Source organism: Microtus ochrogaster, chromosome 8, assembly GCF_000317375.1.
Source record: "Microtus ochrogaster isolate Prairie Vole_2 chromosome 8, MicOch1.0, whole genome shotgun sequence".
Taxonomy (NCBI): domain Eukaryota; kingdom Metazoa; phylum Chordata; class Mammalia; order Rodentia; family Cricetidae; genus Microtus; species Microtus ochrogaster.
Genome location: NC_022015.1, coordinates 58,371,543 through 58,393,309, shown reverse-complemented (window position 1 = coordinate 58,393,309; position 21,767 = coordinate 58,371,543). Strand labels below are relative to the sequence as shown.

General features: G+C 38.9%; 1 protein-coding gene across 1 annotated transcript in view; it reads right to left on the bottom strand.

The window, feature by feature from the left end:
* Jak2 (Janus kinase 2) overlaps positions 1 to 21,761 on the bottom strand; it is a 64,879-nt gene extending 43,118 nt beyond the window's left edge. Inside the window, exons 1-4 of the mRNA XM_005352114.2 lie at positions 21,505 to 21,761; positions 21,111 to 21,193; positions 12,189 to 12,439; positions 1,016 to 1,139 (exon numbers count right to left, since the gene is read on the bottom strand). Coding sequence (XP_005352171.1) covers positions 1,016 to 1,139; positions 12,189 to 12,414 — 350 coding nt within the window. The 5' untranslated portion in view covers positions 12,415 to 12,439; positions 21,111 to 21,193; positions 21,505 to 21,761. The remainder of the gene's footprint in view (positions 1 to 1,015; positions 1,140 to 12,188; positions 12,440 to 21,110; positions 21,194 to 21,504) is intronic.
* Positions 21,762 to 21,767: the final 6 nt, after the last annotated feature.

The window sequence follows — 21,767 nt, the reverse complement described above, 5'->3', positions numbered from 1 at the left end:
AAAAAAATATTTATTTTGTGTATGGGCCAGAAGAGGGCATCAGATCACCTGGAACTGGAGTTACAGACATTGTGAACTGCCATGTAGGTGCTATGAATGGAATCCGGGTCCTCTGGAAAGAGTAGCCAGTGCTTTAAGCCACTGAGCCATCTCTCTATGCCACTCCACTGCTTTATGCTCACTATTCATATGCTTACTATTTAGACACTGAACTCTTTTACTAACGTCTTACCTAAAATTTTACATAAAAATGATGCTTACACTCAGTAAAAATTATACCTTAAAAAAGGAAAACTCAAGCACATGCATCTACATATTTTATACAGAAGAAAATAAGTAATGAAATATGAAAATTTATTAAGAACGTATGAAGTCATTTATCAAGAGCTCATCAAGTACTAATGATGTTGTTACACTGCCTCACATGCAGCCTGGGTTTGACTTATATTATCTCTTTAATAAGGGTATGCAAGGTAACGATTAGAAAGCAGTTCATAAAGCAAATGAGGTCTGAGTTTGAACTCTGACACTTTTCACAAGCAATAAGACTAAGGATGAGTTATATGTATCAGATTCTTTATATTTTACAGGGAATTCGTAATAAGAAAATTAAGTAACATGTAAGTACTTAAAGAATTGTAACTGTTTGTAAGATCAAAATTATTTCTTTGTTACCCCCTTTTATATAGAAAAATCTGGATATTTACTTTTCTGAACATTGATATTATACATTGCCATAAAACACTAAATAAATTATCTTACAAACAAAAACTTTGAACTTTAAAAACTACTTGTAATGAAGAGATGTAAGCTTGTATTTTATTGCACACACATTACCTTTCCTGGGAAACTAGCAATATTCCAAACACAATCTGTTCTTTCTTATCTTTAATTATAATCAAGTAATAAAATGGCATCCCAACAGAAGAAAACATAGCTATCACATTACATAGCTAACAATTTCTCCCATTTTGACTTTTTATTAAAATACAAATCACTTAATACAATAAAGTACCTTATTCTGTAGAGTATATTATGCCTGGTTGACTCATCTATGTGGAAGACATGGTTGGGTGGATACCAGATTCTTTCTGTTTCACTCATTAAAGCAAACATATTATGATACACAGGTGTAATACCTAGAAACGAAGCAAAAAGGGACTGATAACAGATACATTTACATAATACGCATAATCTGTCATGATGTAATACATAGAACTGAAGCATAAGGGACTGACCGCAGATCGCTAGCAGCATTTACATTACACATAATCTGTCGTGGAGGCTTGGTGACAGCTCTCAGTCAGCAGGAACTTCAGTAGCAGGTGAGCTACTGTGGGAAAACACACCTTAAAACTAATTTTTTAATCAAATACCTCTTTCACTATATTGCATGGAGATAAAAAAAAATACACTTTATCCAGCTTTTAATTGTCTTCTAAAGAGAGTTTCCAAGTTCCTCCTAATACCTGGAAAAAATACACTGTATGAATATGAACATGTGTATGTTTTCATTGATAGTGATTATCAAACACTGAGATAATAACAAGCCACTGAATACTTTTAAAGGAATAAAACATTTTTATATTAAAATAAAGTTTTATACAATATGATAATAATTATATCTACTGCACTATTTAAGCTTACAAAAATATTAAAAGCCACTGAGCCCTCTCACTGGGCCCCATAAAGTTAAATGACAACTGAACCATCTCACTGGACCCAAATACTTTTTCTGCCTTTTTTTCTTTTTTCAACAGAGCCTCATGTAGTTCTCATGCAGCTGAAACTAACCTTGAGCCCCTTTTAAGCCTGCTGCCATCTCCTTTTCAGACAGTGTACAAAGTAGTGCCATGGCTCAATGGCAGAAGCACGTCTAGGATGAGCGCACCAGAAAAGTAAAAAACACTAGGGGGCAGATTTGTTAAGAAATGCAAGAGAGATAGTTCATCAGTTAAGAGTATATACTGTAAACTAGGTGGTGGCAGTGGTGCACACTTTAATCCCAGCACTTGGAGGGCAGAGGCAGGTGGATGTCTTAGTTCAAGGCCAGCCTGGTCTACAAAGTGAGTTCTTGGACAGCCAGAAATACACAGAGAGACTCTGTTTCGAAACCCAATAATGATGATGATGATAATGATGATGATGATGATGATGATGATGATGATGATGAGTGCATACCATGCTTGCAAAGGACCCAAGATACGTGCTAGCACTCACACTGGGTAGCTCCAAACCACCTTAACTCTAGCTCCAGCAAGATCTGATGTCTCTGACCTTCTCAAGCACCTGCAAATGAGTGGAGTGCGTGAGCACGCCTACATACACACACACACACACACACACACACGCACACACACACACACCTTAAAAGTGAAAGTTAATAAAGCAGATTAAATAAAATAACAAATGTTTATTTTCTTTAATGATTAACAAAATTAACATAACAAGCCATTGTCAATCTGACGAAGAACAAAAATAGGCACAAGCAATTTATAAACAGCATAATTAAAATCTAATTACAAGACAAAGTGTTAGATTGAACATTACACTAATAAATTTGAAAAGATGTGTAATTTGCAGAAAATTACAACTTTTAAAAAGATGTAAAAATATTAAATAAACAAAAATTAAATACTAAAGACATATAATCTACCTAATTTTCTTTTTTATTTATTTTTATTTTCTGAACATTGGTGTTTTCCTACATGTATGTCTGTATGAGGGTATTAGAACCTCTGGAACTGGAGCTACAGTTGTGAGATGCATGTGGGTGCTGGGAGTTGAACCCGGGTCCTCTGGAAGAGCAGTCAGTGTTCTTAATAACTGAGCCATCTTTCCAGCCCCTACCTACATTTTTCAATGGAAAATAAAGGTGCATAAGAATAAAAGGAAAATTAGAGAAAGAAAGAAAACAAATCCAGTTCAAAAGTTACATGTAAGTGCAACCTAAAACCAAAAGCAATGCCATCCAGTATGACAGAGAAGTGGCACGTTTCACGTTTAGGAGAGTATGCTTGCAGACAGACATTAAAAAGTGATAGTTTGGCAGTACTGTCAGGGTCGTATCAGAGGAGATGCAGTCAGCAATGGAGCTTATGTAGTTCAATTCAGCTGACAGCACAGCTATAGATGAGCGAACCCTGGAGAGACTAGGCCCTGGGGAGACTGTCTCCAGAATGCTCCTTGCTTCTGTTGTGCTTCCGCCTGTTTAAGCGGTCCTGTTCCTGCTCTATGTGGCATGGTTTGATTCCTATGTCAAAGGATCCCACTGTATCTAGTATACTGTGACTGTTTCTTGGGAAGATCCCACTCCTCACTGGGCAATTTACTTGCAGATCATAATGAAGATAGTTTTTATAAGATCTTAGATGAAAACCAATGATTCAACTGAACTTTCTGGGTCAGCCTAAAAGATACAGGTGGTTAAGACAGTAAAGATGATTAGGGAAATGGTTTAAGTTATTCTGCCAATTGCTCCAACAAGAAATACAAAAAAGACAAAAAGAGGTTAAAAGTTACTTTCTCCTTTGTTAGATATGAAATTTGCAGAAGATGAAAAATAATAACAAGGAAGTTTCACACATTACAGACCCACGAATTCTACTGTTGGGGAGTATTGTTTTAACGTGTGTGACTTTTGTTTACACTGCCATTTGTTTAACTCTGTGAAGCTGTCATTCTTTGCTTGTCTAAAACACCTGATGGTCTAATAAAGCGCTGACCGGCCAATAGTGAGAAAAGAGCAAGGATAGTCAGGACTGGCAGACAGAGTATAAATAGAAGGAGAAATGAGGAAGAGGAGGGGTAAAAGACCAAGGAGAGAAGGACATAGGGAGCCAGACACCCAGCTACACAGCAAGCCACAGAGAAAGAGCAGAGGTAAGAAATACAGAAGAAAAGAAAATGCCCAGAGGCAAAAGGTATTAAGCATAATTTAAAGTTAAGAAAAGCTGGCAAGAAGGGTGGGAGGAGGGGGAGGGAAATGGGAGGCTGGAAACTTTTTTTTCCTTTTCTCAATAAAAAAAAAAAAAAAGAAAGAAAAGAAAAAGAAAAGCTGGCAAGAAACAAGTCAAGCTAAGGCCAGGCATCAATAAGTAAGAATTCGTCTCCATGGAAGATAGTGGCAGGCTCCCAAAGAGTAAAAAAAACCAAGAGTAAAGATAAAAAAACAAACAACAACATTCACCTGTGGAAAAATAGACTGGCGGTCAAAGAAAGCAATTACACCCAAGGTTAGGCCTGAGTTCCTTGGTTACTTAGCTTGCAGAATTAATCACAGGTTTTGGTATGCACCTTGGAAAAAACAAAATTGTGAAAGGAAATTAAATGACTCAATTGTGTATAAAGAAAAATAGATGGTTAGCTGACTACTTGTTTATAAAATTCTGTAGAATAGAAACAGAACGGGAATCTGCTACACTGAAACCACAAGAACAGCTGCCTGCCAGTACAAAGAAACCGGCTGAAATATACTTGGCTTGCTTAAAACTTTGTTAATCAATTATAAAAGAATAAAAATGTCGTGGTGGGAAAATTGATACAAAGGAAAATGTTTAACTACTTGTAGGCTTCTAAGGAAAAACTCTTAATGTGATTTCTTCTTAGGTAAAGATTTTAATTTGTTCTTGGAAAATACGTAACCTGTAGTTGTAAGGTAATCTTTTCTTGCATAGAAATCTTTGTCTTAGGTGGTATAAAAGGGATAAAGAAGGAATAAAGAGAACAAGCAGCAGAAAGAATTATAAAGTGAATGGTAAGTCTATGTGTATGCAGTTTTACTGACAACACACCTTCTCTCCAGTTTCTCTGACCTGCTGAGAGCTCGTACTCTCAGCAGAGTAAAAACCTAATCTATAAATATCTCGTTAAAAAAATCACAACAAAGTTCACTGTTGATTTATCACAGGATTCCAGATAAAGCTAAATTAGAAAATTTTATCAGCTAGGCAATGATGGCATATGCCTTTAAAACCCAGCAGACACAGGTGGATCTATAAGTTCCAGGCCTGCCCAGGGTTACATAGAGAAACCCTGTCTCAAAAAACAAACAAAATAAAAAACAAGTAAAGGAAACAAAGAAAATTCTATTAATGTAATATATCAAAATATCATTATAGAAATCTAAAGTAAAATGGCAAAATAATAAATTCCAAAAGTACACTAGTTTGTACTTTATTCCCATACATAAAATATTACTTGAACTATTCATGATTTAGAAAAATGAAAACATTATTCCTAGTAAAGCAAATCCACATGACTAACGAGAGCAATCCCTAATCTTGATGGAAGCACAAATGAATCCTACGTGCCAGCACTTTACACATTCAGCAAAATTGAGACTTCTGCAGTGAGCAGCACCGTGAATTGTAGCTGTTAGGATTTTGCTAGAAATACAAACTGGTATAGCTTTTGAAAAATTTACAAAATGTTTAAACACTGCAACCTAGAACTTTGTCCTATTGTACTCTTAAAGGAGCAGTATGGTAGTAACAAAGTTAAGATAGAAATTTTAGGCAGAAGGAAACCTAGGGCAGTATGGCCCATGCTTTGGACTGTTACAAAGTTCGACAAAACAATGGAAATAAAAGTCACTGGCTAAGTAGCTTTTTCTCAATTTTTTTAAAGGAAAAACAAGGTGCACATTAAAGTATCAATTTCCTAAAATTACCTCAAAATCCTAAAGTTGTGAGCCAGGCAGTGGTGGCACACACCTCTGGAGGCAGAGGCTGGTGGATCTCTGTGAGCTCTAGGCCAGCCTGGTCTACAAGAGTTAGTTCTAGGACAGGCCCCAAAGCTACAGAGAAACCCTGTCTCACAAAACCAAAAACAAACAAAAATCCTGAAGTTGTACAGAATATATAAGTAGTATGTAACAACATAAAAAAATCTGAACATTCACAAGAGATTATTTCCCTGCTTAACAGGATGGGACTAAGAGACAAACAAAGCAGAAGAAACTGTGCTGTTTAAAAGGATTCCTCAAGGCCTGGCATGATGGTATGTATCTTTAAATCCTAGCACTATGGAGGTAGAAGCAGGCAGATCTCTGCAAGCAAAGCCATCTTGGCTTACATACCAAGTTCCAGACCAGTCAGGGTTACCTGGTAAGACCCTATCTTTAAAACAAAAACAAAAGGCATTCATTAAATAGAAATCCTGTGTAAAAATGGGAAAGTTGGAGTAGGGGATTAGGAAAACTTTACAGCTAAGAGGAGGGAAAGGGTTCGCTCTGTAAATGAACTTTAAGCTACAATAAATAATAAACTATATAAACTACCACAAGGGCACAAAGGAGCAGGAAATAATGCCACTCAAATACTTTAACAAAGTTGTTACACAAAAAAAACTATTTTGAGTGTTGATTTTAGATTAAGAAATGCTTTAAAGCTGGAAATTCAAATATCAATATTTGAACTTGAACTCAAATATTCAAATTTGAATGAGCCATAACACACACCTCTGAATCCATATCTCTCGTGACAGAAAGTACATGCTGATGTGGGAGTGATTTCTTTCTAATCTGTTGCTTTCATTAGTTAATTAATAAAGAAACTGCCTAGGCCCATTTGATAGGCCAACCCTTAGGTGGGTGGAGTAAATGGAACAGAATGCTGGGAGAAAGAAGCTGAGTCAGTGAGTGGCCATGATTCTCCCACTCCAGACAGACTCAGGTTAAGATCTTCCCTGGTAAGCCACCTCATGGGCTACGAAGATTATTAGAAATGGGTTAGATCAATATGTAAGAGCTAGCCAATAAGAGGCTGGAACTAATGGGCCAGGCAGTGTTTAAAAGAATACAGTTTCCGTGTAATTATTTCGGGTATAAAGCTAGCCGTGGGGGCGGCCAGGTGCCAGGAACATAGCCCGCCGCTCCTATTACAACAACATGCCTCCTTCACCCTCTAACCATGTTCTGTGAACTTAGTGTGCAGGGCATATATGGCCAAACAGGAGGTGAAGCTGTCCCAGAAGAGGCCATAAAACACCTGACATTTTACAGAGAAAAACACTGAGAAGAGAATCTTAACTTAAAAACTAGCACTGGTTTTAAATGTAAACATCTGAATATGATTTTAATCACTATTCTTACATTATGAGATTTTGAAGAGTAAGACAATACCATGGTTTTTTCTGACAGGGCACTTACACAAAATGCAAAAAGCAATTCCTATTCACTGATCTGTAAGGCTGTGTGTGCAGTATGCTTCTGAGTGTTTATGATAGGGTGGGCTGTTACATGTGTGTTTGGGTGCATGTGTGTGCTTGCCTGCGTGTTTGGAGGCCAGGTGTAAAGGGGAAAATAGCTCAATAATGGTAGCTGGCAAATTCAATATACTCTTCTCACTAATGGACACAATAGCTACAAAGAACAAAAAGGAAGACCTTAAATGACAGTACAGATCAACTAGCTGGAACAGACATATAAAAAGCTTTGCCCACACACAGAACATACATCTTTAAGTGCATGTGAAATACCCTTTGGGTTTATACAGTCTCAAAACTACTATCAATAAATCCATAAACTTAAAATCATCCAAAGTTATCTTTTCTGGCTACAATATAATAAGTAGAACATTAAAAGGAAAATTTAGTTTCACAAATATGTTAGAATTAATCACTCAAGGCAGATGAGGCCACCCACCTCTGAGGTACTGAGAATGTTAAGCACTGTTAAACTCACTAGCTGTGTCAAGGATAAGGCCTTTGAGTTCTTACTATACACCTTTCCTCTCACACTCCTTTTCCTGTAAATGAGTACATATTGGAGAATAGGGCAATCTGACTTCCTAATTGGCAGCTGTTAGACTTTCTCTTCCTGCCCTGGCTGCCTTTAACAAAAAGTCAGACAAACAACCATCTGAACTACCCTTGGCCAACACTGGCCATGCTGAGCACTCCATGGACTGCTTAAGAAAAGTACACAGCTACTTGTTCCAGCTCTTGAAGTGGTCTCAGCCAGCACTACTTCAGAAGGCTGTGCTGGACTTTTCCTATCATAAGCCCTGGTGCACTGAGGATGATCGTGCAACCATTCCCACCAGGCCAGAGCAAACACTTCCCTTAGTGGTCTGACAAAGGACGACTGTGACCAGTACTAAAGGGACAGTGCTGTGGCTGGTGAAAGAACAGACCTTCCGTTACGTGCAAGGTTTTCTGTGACGGGTTCAAACACTCCTAGCTGTACCAAAAGGACCAGCTAAGAGACTAATCCTGTTCAGCCTCCTCTATATTTTAACATTAAGCCTGATGAAAGATTCTCTTGAATGGCCCTTTATTGCCTGTGGGTTGAGCTGGCAACAAGAAGTAACAGAGGCAAAAGAGCAACAGCGGCAAGGACAGCAGAGCAGCAGTGGTGAGAGCTTAGCATTGGTGAATTCAGCAGTAGAAACCAACACCATACCAAATGCTTGAGAGCTGAAGAAGAGGCAGAAGAACAGCACAAGAGAACAAACATGGCAAAGGAGACAGTGGAAGTGCACAGAGAATAAAGAGCCTGAGGCTCAAGATAAACGAATTCTGTACAAAGTCAGAGAAGAGAAACTGCAGGCCCATGGCCCTGGTCACCTTCTGGAGACCTGTCAAACCGTTAGGACAAGGGTCTCAGATACCCCAGCCTCAAAGTTGTATTAATGGCCAATGTCAAGGGCCACAGAATCCCAACACCTAAGCCTGTCTGGGATCTTCAATTGATCCCTGTCTGGGATCTTAATTGCTGCTAAGGGCTAAGAAACACCAACTTCCTATGAGCACGTAAGAGCTGCAACACTTGCTCTACAACTTGAAACTAGACCAAATCCCAGCACAGAGAGGAAGAATATGAAGTTGGGAAGAACTGGGGAGGGGAAAGAATGATTAAAATATATTGTGTAAATTTTTAATTAAAGATAATTTTGTAAATGAAATTGTAACATTAAAAAAAGATAGCAATGTGATGATGCAATCACTACTGAAATCTCAGCTATCCTTTATGTACAAACAAATTAATCACAAAATTCATGGGGGAAAAAAAGGGGGGCTAAAAGTGCCAAATAATCTTATAAAAAAGAACAGCAAATTTTAATAACCCATACTTCCTATTTACAAAACATGCTACAGGGCTATCAACAGTTCAGTGTTAGGAGCACCTGAGCAGCGTATGCCAGGCACTGGGTTCAATCTCCAACACTGCAAATAATACACGGTAACTTAACTACCAAGTCACAGTAATCCAAGCTGTATAGCAATGGCATCAGGACAACGAACTAACTACACTGCATTTCAACAAAGTAAAACAAGATTTTGTTGAACTTAAAGCACACACACACACATCACACGTGCTTGTGTCAGTGTGTGTGTATCTGTGCAATTATATATATATATATAATTTATATATGCATTTGTATATCTGCTTTAAGTCCAAGTCGGGGTATCATTACAGAGCTCTGGCTCTAACTGTCCTGGAACTCACAGAGATCCTACTGCTTCTATCTCCCCAGTGCTGGGATTAAAGGCGTGTAAGACTAAACCCAGCTAAAGCATATTTTCATACAATACTTACAAATTTAAGCTAAAAATTAAACATTGTAATCATTTTATTATGTAGTCTTTATATGTCTTTTTAGATTTTAAAGGAATTTGTGTGTGCATGAGTGTTTTGTCTTCAAGTGTGCCTGGTGCTCTTGAAGGTCAGAAGAGGGCAGTGGCTTACAGGGAACTGGAACTATGGGCTGTTGTGGGGGCTTGGCACCAAACCTAGATCCTTTGCAAGGGCAACAAGTGCTCTTAACCACTGAGCCATCTCTCCAGATCAATATGTTTATTTTTAAATATCAGTAGCTTTGGGAGGATGGGTAGGTGTTAAACATGAAAAAGAGAAGCAACCTACTTCCTCTAAAACAAAGCTACGAGAAAAGTATAAAAATACTATTAACTTACCTTTAAATTTGTGTCAAGGAAGAAAAAAGGGTTCATCAAAGACAAAAGGTTTAGTGTCTGAGATGGCCTATATAATCTAGTCTTATACCTATATAATTCTTTTCTTCTTCATTGTTCTATTGTTCCCAGTCTCCACTCATTTAATGGAACTATATTACTAAAGTAGAATGGGTTTTGCTACACATTTTATCCTTATTCACTGGTATCTAAAATTTGAAATGTTATAGATAAAATAGAATAGAATGATAGTTACATTTTAGGTGCTTATGCTTTTTTACTTATATCCTGAATCTGATAAACAATAAATTATCTATGATACTGAACAGGCCAAACATTTTATCTGACCTTTAATATGGACTGAGGTAAAACTGTCACCAAAATAAAATACAAAAATTTTATATTTAAATGTGTGTATTTATATGAGTGTTGCTAGTCTTCAACTCAGGGCCCTGGAGCTTTACAACTGAGCTGCAGCCACAGCCCTGTGTAAAAAGATCTTTAAACCTTTAAAAGAAATAGTTTAAAAAGAACACAGCTACTTTTAAATTCCTAATATAACTTTCTTAGAGAGCTGAAGAGATGGCTCATGGGTAAAGGTACATCTTTCATAGTCACAGGACTTGAGTTCAAATTCCCTGAACTCATAGAAAAAGCTGGGGTGGCTGCGTCCTTGCTTATAACCCTAGCACTATGGGGGCTGGAAATGGGAGGATAGGTGGGTTTGCTGGACACCAATCTGGCTCCAGGCTCAGTGAAAATTGGGATTTCCTCTCCATTTAATGGCTACTCTAACTAAACAGCTAACCTCATTTATATTGTTAACTAAGTTAATAAATTATTGTTAATGTTACATAACATTAATACATACAAATTAGTGTTAGCATTTTATGATTATTAGATATTTAATTTACCTGTAGCATTACAATCATATTACTATTACTTAAAAATAAAACCTCAACTAGTCTTTTATTAAAAGAACATTTAATTAAAAAAAACATAATGTTTCTTAAATAATCTTAGTAGTCCTGTAAAATTTATTAGTTCTACAGTTTTGGACAGGCCATAAAAAGGTGAATTGTTTCAGTAGTCTGAATAAGAATGGCTCCTATAGGCTCACAGATTTGAATGCTTGGTCACACAGAGTGACACTATTTGAAAGGATCAGGAGGTGTGGCCCTGTTGGAGAAGTGTGTCACTGGGGGGTGGACTTTGAAATTTCAAAAAAACCCATGCCAGGCCCAGAGCTCTTGTTTCTTGCAGATCTGGCTGTAGAACTCTCAGCTACTTCTCCAACACCATGTCTGTCCGGGTGCTGCCATGCTCCCTCGGTGATATCTTGATGACAGTGGACTAAACCTCTGAAACTATAAGCAAGCCCTAATTAAATGCTTTCTTTTCTAAAAGTTGCTGTGGTCATGGTGTCTCTTCACAGCAACAGAACACTAAGATAAATGTTTTATTGAGTTTCAAGATAAAAAAATGATTTCAAAGCACATTGGAAAAAAACAGAGAGGGGGAGGGTTATATATGGGGTTGGTAGAGAACTTCAGGAATTGAAAAGAAAATGATCTGATGCCTAAAGCTGTAAAATATTTAATCAATAATTATATCCAGAGATGGCTTAGCTATTAAGAGTATTGAATGCCCTTGTGTAAGGACTGGGGTGGCAGCTTACAACCATCTGTAACACACACTCTTCTGGCCTCCACAGGCTCTAGGCACACAAATGGTACACAGACATACATGCAGGCAAAATATATACACACACACACACACACACACACACACAAATAAAAATAAATAAATAAGAATTTTACCCAAATACATATTTCAACAAACTGATAGTCTACTGCCACACTTTGTTCAGGATGTACTTTCAGGATTTACATATGAAGCTGGAGATGTCAACTCATATATGTAATCCCAGATTTTAAGACTGAAACAACAGGTAGATTCAAGGCCAGACTGGGCTATATAACAATCAGTTCCAGACCAGCTTGGGCTACATAGCAAACCCTACATCACTTTAAAAAAAAGAAAAAGACTGACTTATGAAGTATTCCATGACAAGATTCTTTAGTAACCTACTATGATCTCAAAACATTTGCAGGCATTCTATGTCAATCACTTTAAATTCTATAATGTTATTCTAATTGTTATGCATAAGAACACACAGCTAGTAGTCATAATAAATTACAGATGTAAATTGTATTAGAGTAACAATTAAAATAATAACCTATAGATAAGAAAAGATGATTTTTAATACCTACCACAAGCTTTAGAAGCAGCCACACAAATTTCTTCTGCAACATACTCTCCAATTGGAAACTTCAGATAGTCTCCTTCAGCTTTCCCAAGGGAATGGTACAGATACACTTGAAGGACTGGATCTATCTGCTTCACAGAATTAGCATTTCCAGGAATATCACCATTCTGATGTACAGGAGATGCGGAGGTTGCCTCCATCTCTGTCATTGTAAGGCAAGCCATTCCCATCTAGAGTCTTTCTCAGAACATTGGCCTATTAGAGAAAACAATAGTTACCCCAAAAGTGATATTAATAAAGACAACCCTCATACACAAAGAAGTCTTATTGACAGCCATGACTCTGTCAAAGTGATTAGCTGACTAAACATTGTATACTACTACACAGAAAGCACAGCACAATAAATATACAGAGCTTCAAGTGGACAATTTTAAATTCCAGCTGTAAACCTAACAGGGGATATAAATATGTATCACTAACTAAACAACCATGAAACAGAGATGGCTCAGCCATAAAAAGAACTTACTGCTCTTCCAGAGGACCCAGTCTGATTCCCAGCACCCATGTCACAAGTGGCCTACAATCCTCTGTAACTCTAGTTCCAAAGACTTCAGCACCCTCCTCTGCCCTCTGCAGACATCAAGTGTGCATGAGGTGCATGAATACATACATACATACATACATACATACATACATACATACACATACATACATACGCACACATGCAGGTAAACACACATACACATAAAATAATCTTTTTAAAAAGCATTAGAATCAGTTACAGACAACAGAAAAGTTCACACATATAAACATTATTTACAATTACCCTGAGAATTGTTTTAGTGGAGGGGAAATTACATTTCAGATAGGAATGATCTGATGACCTTTATTAGAGACAGTCAGATTTAAAGCTGATTTTGAAAACTGCAGCGGATTTAGATGTAGTCCAGGGAAGTGCACTATGCTGAAGAGCGTACTATGAGCGCAACAACTCATCAGGCTAAATTAAAACAGTAAGAGGTTACACCCCGGTAGGAAGGACAACTGCGGCAAGATTGCTAGCATTTCCTCCTTTGAAAGAGAAGCTCAATTTTGTTGGGCAACACTGAGTGCCTAACAAAACACTACTTCCCTACTAACGGATAACTATCTAAATCAGTTTCAGAAAACAAGATTCAAGAAGTTACTGTCAGCATGATCTTTATTCTTTTTCCTCTTACCTTCTTTCTACCTGAATTTGTGCAAGAAAAAAATCATGAGGCAATCATGAAAGGCCGAGAGATAACATACTTGGACATGATTAGCAGCTGAACCAGTGTCAGGAACTGTCTACCTCCCACAAGACATCTAGTTGCTTACAAAGAGTACAAGGTTGGTTGATACAGCACAAGGTTAAGGAAAGAAGCAAATGCTACACCAAAGAATTCAAACTTCATACCACAGACAACAAATCAGAAAGATAAGTCACGAAGTTAGAAAACTGCTGCTGCCGCAGTATAAGCAACAGGAGATCACAAATGCAAACAGCATGGGTAGATAATGAGAGGCAGTGGAAACACAAGACTTAATGCTACCCGTGACTAACTGAATGTGGAGGAAGCCAGGGGAGTGAAAGAAGTGTGCAGAGTTCAAGCTTAGGAGATCTGTAAAACCACTAACATAAATAGGATGTCGCCCTTTGATACCGGAAGATGAAGAACTAAGTACTGTTTTACGCATTTTTATTTTTCATTGACATTGTAGTTAGATAATTATACCAGAATCTGCCTGGCAGCTAAAATAAGAGATTGCCTATTTGGACTCTTTCATGACTGGTGTTAAAAATGTGACAACCTTACCAACATACGTTATCATGGACATAAGGAAAATATTGGTTATAACAGCAAACAATAAACTAGGAGTGGTGGTGCAAAGAGAAAGAAGGAGGGTCACACAGTGAGAATATATTAGAAAAAGAAAAATAAATAAGTAAAAGTAACCTCCAACAAAACTGTAAAGCATGTGCTATACACAAAGCACTGCTCTAAGTACTACAGATAGAAGGAAAAAATAACTAAGAGAATAACACGCCTGGTCTACATGGGGATGGTAGAGACTCCCTCTCCCTCTGAACATGGACTATAACTTGGCCAGAGCACACACCTTTAATACCAGCATTTGGGAGGCAGAGGCAGTAAGAGCTCTGCAAGTTCAAAGCCAGATTAATATATATTATATATCAAGTTCCTGGACAGCCAGTAGTGAGAGACCCTGCCTCAAAAAAAAAAAGAAATAATTACAATTTGAAACATATTTCTATAACAACTATAATGAAAAAATTAGAACTAGTCTTTAGTTATAAAAATATACACCCAGTGAAACTATATAACCAAAACAAACAAACAAACACCCTAATTGGCAATTGTTAGATAAAAAGTCACAAGCTTTCTGAAGAGTAACTGAGTAAATATGCAAAACCTCAAAAGAATTTAAATTTGTCCAAATTTATATGATTAAAAAATACTTTAGTAATTTGTTATGTAGTCTTTGTTAGTTCTACAAGTCAATCAAACACAGCAAAAAGCAGTTCTATAAAGGAAGTTAACAGTAAGTGCTTACATAGAGATCAAAGGAAGATGTCAAACACTGCTACTCAGGAATGAACAATTTAAGCTCAAAGTTGGAAGGAAGGAAAGGAAGGAAATAATTATGAGCAAACAAAAACAAATGAAACAAACTTTTAAAAACAATGGAAAAGATAACAAAGAGTTGATTTTTGAACAGATACAAGGTCAATTAAAGTAGACTGTTAGTACTAAAGAGTAATTTGCTAAATACATCTGTTTGTGTGCGGTGTCTGTGATCCTATGACTTCCCTCTGGATTCATTTCTTCCTGCTGAAATATATCTTTTAGGAGTTAGTCTCCATGTGTTTTTTTCAATGTCTTTGAAAAAAAAAAAATTTCCCTTACTCTGAAACTTCTACCTGCACTGCTCTCTGTGGGCAGTTACCGTCTGCTGTCAACTGAGCCGCCATTTCTTTCCATCGAGCAATTTAAGACTTTTGGTTCTGTTTAATGCAGCAAAGTTTGACAGTTTCTTGGTAATGGTGCTAGCTTATTTTTATTTATCCTGATAAAAAATTTCTGGTATGCTTTTAATCAAAAGCTTCAAGTCCCTACTTTCTATTCCAGGCAAATCTAAGCAACCAGGCATTCAAAAGTTACCACTTTGTCATTCTCTCTGATTCCTATTAGCAAAAATCTTTGCTTACTATAGGAGCCTCTCAAGCCACTTCCTATCTCTCAGCTGTTCTTGCTTAGGGTGACAGTCAGGACAATGGTTAGCATGGCAGGACTGTAGCAGGGAGGGAGGAGAAAATGAGCAGGAGCAGGAGGCATACAGGCCACTGGGCTGTAGTCCTGCTGTGACTGGTGACGGATACCGATGAGATCGTTTCTGACACTGGTCAGGCTGTACACTTAGAGCTGGGCTACTTCAAATAAAAGTTCACTTTAAAACACTTTAAAGCCAGGTGTGGTGTCTCATGCTTGTGATCCTAGCACTTAAGAAGCTAAGGCAAGAAGATCACCATGAGTCTGAGGTCAGTTTAGGTTACCTGTTGAATTCCTGGCCAACTGTGGCTACAGAGGCAGATGTTTCAAATAAAAAAAAAGTTTCCTGAAATCAAATGAATTGTTTTATTTTTTATTTTATTTTATTTTTGTTTTGTTTTGTTTTTCGAGACAGGGTTTCTCTGTGGCTTTGGAGCCTGTCCTGGAACTAGCTCTGTAGACCAGGCTGGTCTCGAACTCACAGAGATCCGCCTGCCTCTGCCTCCCGAGTGCTGGGATTAAAGGCGTGCGCCACCATCGCCCGGCTCTTGTTTTATTTTTTAAAGTAACTATCTTTCTTGAAATGTAGTTTGCAAGTACATTTCACCATTCTCCACCTTAATCCTTAGCATACTTCAACACACACACACACACACACACACACACACACACACACACACATATACTGCAGCGGGTGCCACTGCAGTGCCTCTGCTGTGCCCTGCTGTTGTAGTTTTATTTGACAGCGCTGCTGTAGCACCATGTAAACCACATCTCAGCATTGTTATTTAACCTTCTTGAATGGCTTTTGAGGATCAATTCTTGTAGTCACAAACCCTAGAGAAACTAAAACACACACACACACACACACAAACACATACACACTGCACTCCACTTCCAAAGTCACAACATAGCACACAAACCTTCAAACAATCAAATTATGGAGAAAAATGAGTAAATACTGGGGTGAAGTCCCTCTGCAGGAAACAAACATTAACAACAGAATGGTAAGTTGTAGAAACTGTAAGCTTTGCAATAACCACTTTAAATAAGCTGGACAAAACTGAACTAAGGCAAATGTACATATATGAAACCAAAAAGAACACTAAAAGCAAGGTAAACTCAAAATACACTAGTGGGAGGAGATAGGCAGCTCTAAGTTACTGACTACAAATTCTCTAGTTCTTAAAATGCATGTAGTTTCAAGTACTTAATTCTGAATTTACATCTAAGTTATTTCTGATCTATATTTATAGGATTTCCTCCTCATATAAAATGAAATGAACAATGTAGTCATGGTCTGGACCACGCTCATACATGGCACCCAAAACCCTTCAGAAATCATCATCTCTCCCAAAGTTCTCAGCCTCCCTCTCCAGCTGTCCCTGCCCCTACCCAGCAGCCAACAGTTCAGACTTCTCAGAAGTTTATGTTTTTGTTTACTGATTTTTCTTTCATCACTATACTGAAAGTTTCTTGAAGGTGAGAAGCACAATGTTTCATCAATTATTTCATTCATGGTCCCTGGCACCACAATGATGTTAAATAAATGAAAATTAAATAGGAGCGATTATGAATTTTAACTATGTATGTACATACACACATACATGTAAAAGCCTCCAATACAATCAATTTTAGAATATAATATCATCCAAATTACTTCTATATTACAGAATTCTAAAACACTTGACTTTTCAAACAAATGACAATGAGAAAATAACATAACAGATTGGCAAAAGTATGAAACTAGAAGCCAAGAGAACTAAAAATAACTTCTAATCCATTCTTATTGCAAACTAATTATGTTTGATAAGGGAATCTTACCATCCTCATTTCAGTAATTAATAAATCTAAAATTCCTAAAAGCCTGTACTTTTCATTCAGTTAAGGTATAATCTAATATTAAATTCTTATTTGAAGTGCAGCAAAAGTGACAAAGAAAGAATGATCATAATTAAAATAGAGAAAGCTTTTAGATATGTCATACACAGTTAAAACATGGACTAGACCTTTCCATGTAAGAGAATTTGGAGAGACACGGCTCAGAGTTAAAGAGCTTCCTATTCTTCCAGACAACCCAAGTTTGATTTCTACCTGCCCTGTCTGCTGCAGCTGTAAGTCAAGCTTCAAGGGATGGATGTAAGACCCTCTTATGGCCTTCCAGGGCACCTGTATACCTGTAGCATTCACACACACACACACACACACACACACACACACACGCACTAAAGACTGAGTAAAAGAAAATTTAACCAACAAAAAGCACATCATTATTCACAGGAACTGGGGCGTAAAAAAATATAGAAAGAATGTGTACAACACGATCCTGAGACATACAGGTTTCAATCAGAATTGAAAACTAGTAAATGATCAGCTTATGATTTTTATGTCTCCAGCTGGCTAGAATCTGGGCACCTAAAAACACTATAGTAGAGATATAAAGAGAATTTAGTGTTTCTACACTAACTTGGCATATGTGTGTGTTGCAATCAGAAACACACACCATTTTTAATCCAACAAAATCCCTCTTCTGTTTCACAAGCAAAATAACACAAGAACAAAAAAATACTACTACTTTTGAATCATAACAATTAAATGTGTTACTTGCTCAAGAAAATAAATTTTAAGAAAGAATTTTAAAAAGACAAAACAGCTCTTTCAATAAGTTTTGCTCTAAACTAAATGAATGAAAAGAACAGCAATAACTCACGGAGAATGTGGTGTTACGCAATAATGTACAGTGGGAATTTTCGTATTTCAGTTTACATGCCAAATTCTGCCAGTTACTCTTTCTGTAATAGGCCTTTACTGGAACGGAACACAGCAGGTCAGTTATTTATGGACTGCCTAGGACTGCTTCTGCATTACAAAGGCACCACCGTAGAGTGGCAAAAGAGACAATCTTGCCAACACAGTTTAAACACTATCTGGTCTTTAACAGAAAAACTTTGCCACCCTAAATTAAATCAGTGATTCTGGAAATGTAGTGGTGCCAGGATCAAAATTACAGTCTCACCTGGAAACATGTAAAAAAGGCAAGAGTTCCACTCCACACCTACTGAGACAGAAACTCTGGAGACAGAGCCCAACAGTATGTATTCCAATGAGTCCTGTATGTAATTAAGGAACATTTCTACAGAAACTGGGAAGAGAGAGGATCCATGTAAAATCTGTCTTAAAATCGAATAAAGACCTAATAAACCCTCAAGGATACTGTCAGAACAGACTTAGCCCGAAATAAGGAAAAATGTCACTGAACACTATGAAAGGAGATTCTTCTCAGGTATCACTGGCAAGTCTCATCTACAGCAATACAGACCATACAAACATAAGGCGATTGCTCTATGTAGTTGTAGGAAAATGCAGAGGGTTCAAAAGCTGTCTTTTTGACCAGCAAAGTATTATTAACATGAGAAAAGTAGAGGCCTGGTTGCCATGGCAGCAGGGAAGCAATCAGAGATGTCGGCATCTCAGCATCTCCCCTCCGTCCATTAGTCCATGATCTCCGGCAAGCCAAAGCCTGGTAATAAAGGTTTTAACACAAAAGCCTTTGAGGGACACTCATGATCCAAATTACAGCAGCAGTGTAATAGTTTTTGTTTGGGACAAAAAGATTAATTAAAAACATAGTGGTAAGAGACCTATGCAGAATATTTTAAAAAGCTATGAAACGAGTATAGTAACACGTACACAAGAGGAATAATCATAACGTGAGAAACCAGCAGACGTCAGATGGCATTATGAGAAGTGCTATGTGAAGCCATTATGAACTGCTACTAGCTTTGAATCAAAAATTTTATCAGAAAAGTCTACTGGAATCAAGTGAAGATGTTCCCAAACTATCTTCATTTGGGGACTCATAAAAGACTGCAATTTCTTCGTGACGTTTTTAAGCCACGGAAATAGTAATGTAGGCTCAAACAAGCTCGCGTTGCTTGGGGCACCATCCTAAGCACTGCCACACTGTCGGCTCTTGTTCCACACTCCCTGTCACACACTAAGCTGCTGCTGTTCACATAGTAGACTCTGAAAATACAGCTCTACAAAGACACAGCATTGTAGGAATGGACGGAGCTTCTGAACCCTGAAAATATCCCAAGTAAGCCAGGAAGCCAGAGCTCACTGCTGCTCTAGGCACCTGGTTCGCAGTTCGGGGGAACTGAGAACTAAAGGAAGGAGCCTAAAAAGGGAAAACAACGTTGTGGAGGAGGAGGAGCAAAAGAAAATTCTTTGCACAGTTATCCACAAGAGGGCAGCAAAATGGGACTTAGGTGGCAAACCCTTCCATACATAGGCTGTAAATACATCAGATGTAGTTTCCCCTTACTGTAAGGAAGAATTGCCACACTGGCAGATCACCAATGCACCATCCAGCTCCTTTACCTGCCCATCTTCGAGTGGCTAAGACTTTCAAAAAGTGGCCAAATCACTACTTCACACGTACCATATCAATCTTCGCACCATAGCCTAAGAAAGTAAACTGTCAGTGATACAGCTATTAAAGGTACCGAACACACCATTATTCTAAAATAAGTCCACACATTCAGACCTAACTCGGAAGTTGGTGCTCTTTCCTAGTTTGCCAGGAATGGAACCCAGCTTTCAAGAAGAGCCTACTGGGGTGAAGTAGAGAAAAACATCCCGTTTGCTTTCCATGGTCAAGGCACCTTCAAATCGCAAAGGAAATGACACCGAAAGAAACAAATCCAAGCCAGGTGATAGTTAGCGACTGCCCACCCCTTTCATCCCCGCACCAGGGAGGCCGAGGCAGGCAGGTCTCCTGGGTTAAGACCAGCCTGGTCTACAGAACTAGTTCCACAACACTCTGTGAAAGCAAAAATAAACCTAAGTGCTCATCTAGCCAACACATCCTGCAGCCTTCCTGCACAGGTAAATGCTTTGTAGAACTATTAAGTAGTATTCTCAGGATAATACGTAAGTCCTGGACACATCCAGTCTGCAGATGTAGCACAGCCGAGCACATCTGCACACAACCAAATGATCCCGACACTTGGAATGGGTAGTAAACAGGTGAAGAACATGGAGAAACTGGACCAAGAATTGATGATTCATTTTCAAATCTGCTGGGAATTGTATCAGAATATTTGTAGTAAGCCAACAGCTCACTTATACAAACCTATTATGAAACCAAAAGCAACCTCCGACTCCCTTCTTCCCACCGTGTTTCCCTTCCCTCTGTGACACACTCAGTGGCTCCTAGCCTTTCATTCAGAGAAAAGGAGTTTCCCCTGACAGATTAATAACCAGAAAGCAGACTGCGTAACATTCAACCAACACAGCAAGGTGATGCAGGTGAATACAGGAAGCAGTCAATGTGGCAGCAGACACCCAAGCAAAATTATTTTCTCCGCAAAGTCACACTGTTAACCCAACAAGGAATGTTTCTTAAAGGATCCAACAGACAAAATAAATACCAATTACTCTCCCACGGCAACAGCAAAAGTTCGGCACTTCCATTTTCGGAGTAAGCAACAATTAGCTCTGCTGTTCTACCTAAGCATCCAGCCGCCCCAGCAGGCACTGGCTAGCAGATCGCAGACACCCTTGTTTTTAACTGCAGCGACCACACAGCCCCGAGCTCGCACACTCACCGTCGCGGGAGGGAAAGGAAGGGCCTCTTCTTCTGGGGAGGAAAAACAGTTCACATCTTGTTCCCGTAGCCCGCTTCTGGAACCTAAAAACAGAAGCGGCAGTCACAACCTCAGAAACCCAAGGCAAATAGATGCTCTCCCCCCACCCCACCCCCGAACTGTTTAGATGCCTAGAAAAATTTACAGAAGGATAAGGAAGGATAAGGATCGGGTTCTAGGACACAAGAGGATGCATACATTTATCGGCAGCCAGACACTCCTTCCGAGGCTACTTGGAAACCCGCTTTAAAGTTCCCTGCCAGTAACAGGGGCGAAGTGAAGAGCAGGAGGAGGGATAGCAGGGAGAACCGCTCCCTCCCTCCACCCCCATTCAGCAACCAGGGTCTGAACCCACCGGCGACAGGGGTTGAGCCACACAGGAGCGCCCCGAGGCGCGCAGGGGCTGCTCCTCCGCGACGCGTCGGGCGGGCCGAGGTCTAGGGAGCCCCCGGGCCGGGTGTAAGGGTGACCGGCCGCCAGGCTGGGCCCTCGGGGGCCCTCCCGCGCGGGCTCGGCCCGCACTCACATCCCGCAGCGGCGGACCTGACAGCCGCCAGCAACCCTCGCCCCGACGGGCGCCTCCGGAGCCGGGGCCGCGGCCGAGACGCCGAAGCCGCG